Source organism: Leptonychotes weddellii, unplaced genomic scaffold (genome assembly GCF_054177405.1).
Source record: "Leptonychotes weddellii isolate Sample4059 unplaced genomic scaffold, ASM5417740v2 HiC_scaffold_6051, whole genome shotgun sequence".
NCBI classification, from domain to species: domain Eukaryota; kingdom Metazoa; phylum Chordata; class Mammalia; order Carnivora; family Phocidae; genus Leptonychotes; species Leptonychotes weddellii.
Genome location: NW_028029012.1, coordinates 3436 through 10486, shown reverse-complemented (window position 1 = coordinate 10486; position 7051 = coordinate 3436). Strand labels below are relative to the sequence as shown.

The 7051-nt window shown below is 58.9% G+C and overlaps 1 protein-coding gene across 1 annotated transcript; it reads left to right on the top strand.

The window, feature by feature from the left end:
* Positions 1–355: 355 nt before the first annotated feature.
* On the top strand, positions 356–5964 carry TICAM1 (TIR domain containing adaptor molecule 1). The gene has a single exon (XM_081811175.1). The coding sequence runs from the start codon at positions 1729–1731 to the stop codon at positions 4030–4032; it is 2304 nt and encodes a 767-aa protein (XP_081667301.1). The 5' UTR covers positions 356–1728; the 3' UTR covers positions 4033–5964.
* Positions 5965–7051: the final 1087 nt, after the last annotated feature.

Here is a 7051-nt window from a genome sequence, read left to right as displayed (position 1 = left end):
TTTTTTTTTTTTTTTTAAAGATTTTATTTATTTATTTGCGAGAGAATGAGATAGAGAGAGAGAGCATGAGAGGGGGGAGGGTCAGAGGGAGAAGCAGACTCCCTGCCGAGCAGGGAGCCCAATGCGGGACTCGATCCTGGGACTCCAGGCAGCCGCTTAACCGACTGAGCCGCCCAGGCACCCCAAAATAAAAAAGATTTTATTTTATTTGAGAGAGAGAGAGAGCGTGCGTGCACACAAGTGGGGGGAGGGGCAGAGGGAGAGGGAGAAGCAGACTCCCCACTGAGCAGAGAGCCCGATGCGGGACTCGATCCCAGGACCCTGGGATCATGACCCGAGCCGAAGGCAGACGCTCAACCGACTGAGCCACCCAGGCGCCCCGAAAGGCCTTTTTCTGTGCCTGTTTTTTTCATCCACAGCACTGGGAGGATATGAGTTCTAGCCTCATTCATCCATCCCACAAGGTTAGGTCCCCGCTCTGTGGTTCAGCAGCCCAGCAGGGTTAGGAGAGGCTCAGCCCCATCCATGGGTGCCAGGTGGCCAGGAGGCAGACAGCAAATGCAAAAAGTCTAACACACAAGAAAAGTTCACCCAGTGACACGCTGGGGGGAACAAGGTGACGTGGGGGAGACAGACTGGGAAGGACAGCGGGGTCGTGCAGGGCTGCAGAAATGGTGCCCTTGTGCCTGAGAGCTGAATGATGAGACTAGCGTCCCTCAGGCAAAGGTCTGAGGAAGGAGCACTCCAAGCAGAGGGAACAGCACTTGCAAGGAGCCCGAGGTAGGAACCCGCTTGGCATTTGTTGAGACATGGAGAGCAAGGAATAGTCTCCAAATGGCTTGGCAGCACCATCAGGCCTGGAGCTGGCTCTCAGCAATGGTTAGTTCCTCATGCTAACATCACTACCTGCAGCAGCTAGCTGTGCCGTGCAAATGACCCCAGGATGTCGTGGTTTAAAAACCACAAACATGTATCATCTCATACAGTTCCTGGGTGTCAGGAATCTGGAGGAAGATGAGCTGGGTGGCTCTGGCTTGGAAGCTCTCTCGAGGTCGCTGTTAAGCTGCTGGCCGGCAGCTGCCTCATCTGAAGGCTTGACCGGGGCCGGAGTTGCCAGGAGTCCAGGATGTTCCCTCTACCTACTGACTTCTGGTCATCAGGCTCAGAACTTTCCCTATGTGAAGGCAGCACAATTCCCTGAAACAATCCCACAAGTGAGCTTATTATTATTCCCAATAGGCAGTATAGTTCTGTGGTTGGGCACTCAGCCTCTGGAGCCAGATTTCATGGGTTCAGATCCCAGCTCTGTCACCCACTGGCTGTGTGACTTTGGGCAAGTGACTTCCCTTTTCTGGCATGATTTTTTTCACATGCAAACGGAAAAATAGTCGGGTCTACCTCTTGGGTGACACCAGGCAAGTGTTGGCTGCCCTCATCTTGCAGAGGAGGAAATGGAGGCGGGGGGAGGTGACACATCTTTCCCAAGGTCACCCTGATAGGTGGTGGTGGCACCGGAAAGTGGGCAGATGGGGGTGTCTGGTCCACCTCCCAGAGCTATCCCCTTTCTGGAGGTGACTGCGTCTCTCTTGCTTCACAGGTCTACTGCCGTGTCCCCCATGAGACTCGGTATGGTGAGCACGTAGGGGACTCCGAGCATGCAGGAAGGCAGGTGGTGTGGAACATGCCTCCACCACCCAGTGCTTCTGCTGCCCACGGCCACACTCACCTATGCCCATGGCCTGCACGGGCCTGTCGCTCTCCAGCGCCTTTGACATTCTAGGTGCTGCAGGCCAGGACAAGCTCTTGCATCTTAAGCACAAGCTGAAGACCCTGCGCCCAGGCTGCCGGGGGGCGGACCTCCTGCATGCCATGGTGCTCCTGGAGCTGGGCCAGGAGACCGAGGCCAGGATCTCCCTGGAAGCGCTGAAGGCGGATGCGGTGGCCCGGCTTGTGGCCCGCCAGTGGGCCGGCATGGACAGCGCCGAGGCCCCAGAGGAGCCCCCAGACTTGTCCTGGGCAGTTGCCCGGGTATTCCACCTGCTCGCTGAGGAGAAGCTGTGCCCGGCCACTCTGCGGGACATGGCCTACCAGGCTGCCCTCCATACGTTCAGCTCCAGGGATGACCACCGGCTCGCAGAGCTCCAGGGAGAGGCCCAGGACCGCTGTGGGTGGGGTATCATCGGGGACCCAGGGAGCTTCCAGCCCCTTCACTCTGATCTGGGCTGCCTGCCACCATCCTCAGTGTCACCCTCGGGCACCCGCAGCCTTCCCCAGCCCATCGAGCACCTTTCGGGCTGGAGCAGAGGGCGTTCCCTGAGATCCACCGGCAGCCCCGCCTCCCTGGCCAGCAATCTGGAAATCAGCCAGTCGCCCACCATGCCCTTTTTCAGCCACCACCGCAGCTACCACAGGTCCAGCAAGCTGTGTGACGAGCCCCAGGCCAGCCCGGTGCCCGAGCCTGCCCCCATGGGCTGCCAGGAGCCTGAGGAGGTGAGCTGGCCACCCTCGGAAGAGACTGTCAGCCCCCCATCGATGGAGACGGCCAGCCCCCCACTGGGGGAGACTGTCAGCCCCTCATCAGGAGAGGTGGTTAGCCCCTCATCCGGGGAGAGTGCCAGCGCCCCATTGGGGGAGGCTGCCGGTCCCCCATCGGGGGAGACTGCCAGCCCCTCATCGGAGGAGGCTGCCGGTCCCCCATCGCGGGAGGCTGCGGGTCCCCCATCGGGGGAGACTGCCAGCCCCTCATCGGGGGAGACTGCCAGCTCCCGGATGCTACCAAACAGCTCAGCCCCTAGGCTTACTGAGCTGGTCCCAGATGCAAGCCCTGGCCAGCCCGACTCCCCCAAAGCTCTGGAAATCAGCACCTACTACCCGGTGGAGTGCACAGAAGCATTGGCAGCCCCCAAATCTCTCCCCTTGCCCTCCAGAAACACTTGCCCTGACAAGGACCAGCCCCCACTCCCACTCCCTGTAGAAGATACCGCTTCCCAGGTGGCCAGCTCATGCCCACCTGCGCCCTCAGCCCTAAGGACGTCCCCTCCCTGCCCTTCATCATCGACCTCTTCTTCCACTGGCCTGGCCTCCTCCAGCCCGTGCCCCCCTTCTCCCGAGTTGGAGTCAGAGCAGAAATTCTATAACTTTGTGATCCTGCACGTTGCGGCGGATGAACACATTGCCCTGCGCGTCCGGGAGACGCTCGAGGCCCTGGGGGTCCCTGATGGGGCCACCTTCTGTGAGGATTTCCAGGTGCCCGGGCGGGGCGAGCTGCGCTGCCTGCAAGACGCCATCGAACACTCGGCCTTCACCATCCTGCTGCTCACCCCCAACTTCGACTGCCACCTGGGCCAGCACCAGGCGGGCCATTCGCTGATGAGCAGCCTCACGCGGCCCGGGTGGCAAGACTGCGTGATCCCCTTCCTGCCCCTGGAGAGCTCCCAGGCCCAGCTCAGCCCCCACACGTCCAGCCTGCTCATCGGCCTGGTGTGGCTGGACGAGCACTCCCGGATCTTCGCCAGGAGGGTGGCCAACACCTTCAAGCCGCAGACACTACGAGCCCGCAAGGCCCACTGGAGGAAGGAACAGGACGTGCGGGCCCTGCAAGAGCAGCGCGGGCGCCTGGAGGGCGAGCAGCAGCAGGTAGCGGCGCTGAACGCCGCCTACTCGGCCTACGTCCAGAGCCGCTTGTCCTGGCAGGCGCAGATGGAGACGCTCCGGGTGGCCTTCGGGAGCCACATACCACTTGGGACTCAGGTGCCCCCCGGGGGCCCGGGGCCTCTGGGCGCCCCCCCGCCCTTTCCCTCCTGGCCGGGCCATCAGCCGCCCCCTGAGCCTCCGTGGCCGGCCGGCTCGCCCGCGGCCGCCTTCCCGCCGCCCCCCGCCTTCCCGCAGGCCGGCCCGGCGCCCCCTCAGAGCCCCGGGCTGCAGCCCCTCATCATCCACCACGCCCAGATGGTGCAGCTGGGCCTCAACAACCACATGTGGAACCAGAGAGGGACCCAGGCGCCCGAGGACAAGACGCAAGGAGCAGAGTGACTGGGTGGCTGGGCCCGAGGACCCGGACCTTGGGGACGCCCCCCACCGTTTCCGGGGGGGGGGGGGCAGAGGAGCGTGACGTCATCGGCCGCTCTCCTGAAACTGCGAAATGGGCCCTGACGACTTCCTGGCGCGCAGGGTGGCCAGAATTGGATGTGGCATTTACAAATTCTCACCTGGGTGGTGGTGGGGGGAGTGGGCTGGGGGATGTGGGTACCGTGTTTTAACTATAATAAATATTTATTGAACGTTTCTGCGGTGCCGTTCTCCTCTGGGAGACTTCAACTGTTCCCAAAAAGGGAACCAGGAGGGAAGAGCTCGCTTCTCCCCGTGTAAGGCATGGACCGAACCTCGTGCGCAGTTTCTCGCATTTCATTGGTCAGAGCCTAGTCACGTGGTCCCCCGGCTGCAAGGGACGTTGGGAAATGTAGTCTTCTGTTGGGCCGTGGGCTTTGCTAAAAGTTTTGGTTCTAATACCAGAGAACATGGAGAGAAAAGACACGGGGGGACATTTAGCACTTACTGCTGTAGCCCCTCTTTTTTTTTTTGCCAAAGGTTCCTGCCTTGATGTGTCGTGTCCCCCACTCCCCACCTTGCTGGGCTCAGATCCGACCATGTGATCTTGGGCAAGGGCCTTCGGCTCTCTGAGCCTCGAGTTCTCATCTGAGAAGTGGGTTTGATGTTTCAAGGTTGTCAGCAGATCCTGTATGAGACACTGAACCTCGCAGTGTAAGTGCTCATTAACCGCCAGCTGGAGAGGAGGGGATTAATCTTTTTTCAGGGTCACAGACCTTTGAGAAAGGATAGAATTAACACTTGTTGGGCACTCACATTTACGGATTGTGCAGGCTTTGAAGATCTAAACGTATTCGATTTTATTTTTATTTTTAAAAGTACTCTCTGTGCCCAAGGTGGGGCTCGAACTCAGGACCCTGAGATCAAGGGTCACATGCTCCACCCATTGAGTCAGCCTGGCGCTCCTGAACCTATTTTAATCCCCAAAATTGACCTCCCTCAGAGTAGAAGCTTATATTGTTGGGCTCATTTTACAGATAGGGAAAACAGGCTCAAAGGGGTGAATCTGGGTCCGCACCGTCACACGGGTCAGAAGTGGAGGAATTATAATTTCCAAGGGAGGGAGCGCCGCAAGGCAAGGGCGAACTCCAGCCGGAGGAGCCAGGAAGCTGCTAGCCTCTCCCACCTAACAGCCTGACTCAAACATTAACTTTGCAAGCCCTCTCCTCCGTTTCCTGGGGCCCCGGAGGGCGGGCCTGGCTGAGTCACCCAGGCCGTCAGATACCACTAGTTATTTTAGTCGCTGACTCAGATTTTGTTGGGGCTCAGCTTCCTGGAGCCTCCGCAGCACTGAAGTGAAACCTGGGGAGGAGCCCGGGAGACCAGCTTCCAGGGTGGGCCGAGGTGGGCTGGGTTCGTGGACAGACGGTTTCTGATCATGGAGGCGAGAGCTGGCTGCAAATAACTGGACGATTGCGGTGAACGGGCCATTCGTTCATGTGAACATTTATTGAGCGCCTACTGTGTACCCAGTTTGTCCCAGGCACTGGAGTGCCCTAGGGGCAAAGGCAGTCGCAATCTATCCCTTGCTCTCCTTTCAGTCGGAGGCGGAGGAGAGGGGACAGCGAATGAGTCATCACAGGAAGAAGTGAGATAATTTCAGAAAGTGAAGGGCTATCAGAAGAAATGAACAGTGAGATGGGGGTGTCCCAGGGGGGAAAACTTTGGCCCGAGTGGCCAGGGAAGGCCTCTCTGAGGGGGTGATGTTAGAGCCAAGCCCCGTAGGAAGAGGAGCCGGCCAGGATGAGAAGAGCTTGAGGACTGGGGTGATTTTCTGGGCAGAGGAAACAGCTCGTGGGCAAAGGTCCTGGGGCAGAGCCCTACCTGGCATGTTGGAGGAACAGCAAGGACGCCTGTGTGACTGGAGCAGAATGAGAGAAGGGGAGGGAGGGAGGAGGGGAGGGCAAGGAGGGGTCGGTAGCAGGTTCCTGCTGGGCCCTGGGGGCTTCGGGGAGGACTTGGACTTTTCCCTCAGGGAGGTGGGAGTCCTGGAAGGCTGTGGGCAGAGGAGGGCAGGACCTGACTCGAGTGCTCACAGGCGCCCTCTGGTGGCTGCTCTGGGAAGGACAGGTCAGGAAGTTGGGGGGGCAGGGCGCAGCGCTGAACCTGGGACCAGAGCAGTGGCAACAGAGCAGATCCAGTCCAGCCGTGATGGGGACTGGACCCAGGTGGAGGCAGAGGAGGGACAAGTGGGCACATTCAGAGCGTGAGTCTTTATTTCATCCCTGAGACATTGTGAGACTTGGGACAAGTCACAGCCCTTTCCTGGACCTCATCTTTCCCATCGGTCCTAGTGACTTCAGGTCTGGAGCTCCAATACTTCGCACGTCCCCGTGTCACTCCAGCATACTTAAAGGACAAGCATTTTGAAAGCCCTGGGCCGAGACTTTTACATGCTGGCTGAACTTATTTCATCCTCCCAGCAGCCCAGGAGCTGGAGACTATCCTTGTCCCCAGTTTACAGATGAGGACACTAAGGCCCAGAGAGGGGAAGTCACTTATCCAAGGTCACACAGCACGCAGTAGCCTTTGGGGTCTGAAGAAGGAGCCAGGTGTCTCTACTGGGTTCCAGCCCATACGGAGATCATGAGACTGCTCGTTCATTGCATCCATTGTTTTTTGTTTTTGTTTTTGTTTCTTATTCTGTGAAATAGTCTTATTCCTTTCCTGGCTCCTGGATCTGTCTGGGTCACTGTAGTGTCTTCAGCGCCCAGGGTAGTTGCTCAGTAAGTGAATCCTTTTGAGGAACAATATGTGGAGCACCTGCTGTGTGCAGGTCCGTCTGGGGCGCTATCCCTGCCCCCTATGGAATTCCCTGGGCAGTGGGTGGAGAGGATGTGATTCATCCATCTACTTATCCACCCACATTTATTGAGCTCCTACTGGGTGCAGGCACCTGTGGGCACAGGGGCGATTGAGTGGTCACCATACCCCCAAGGTGACC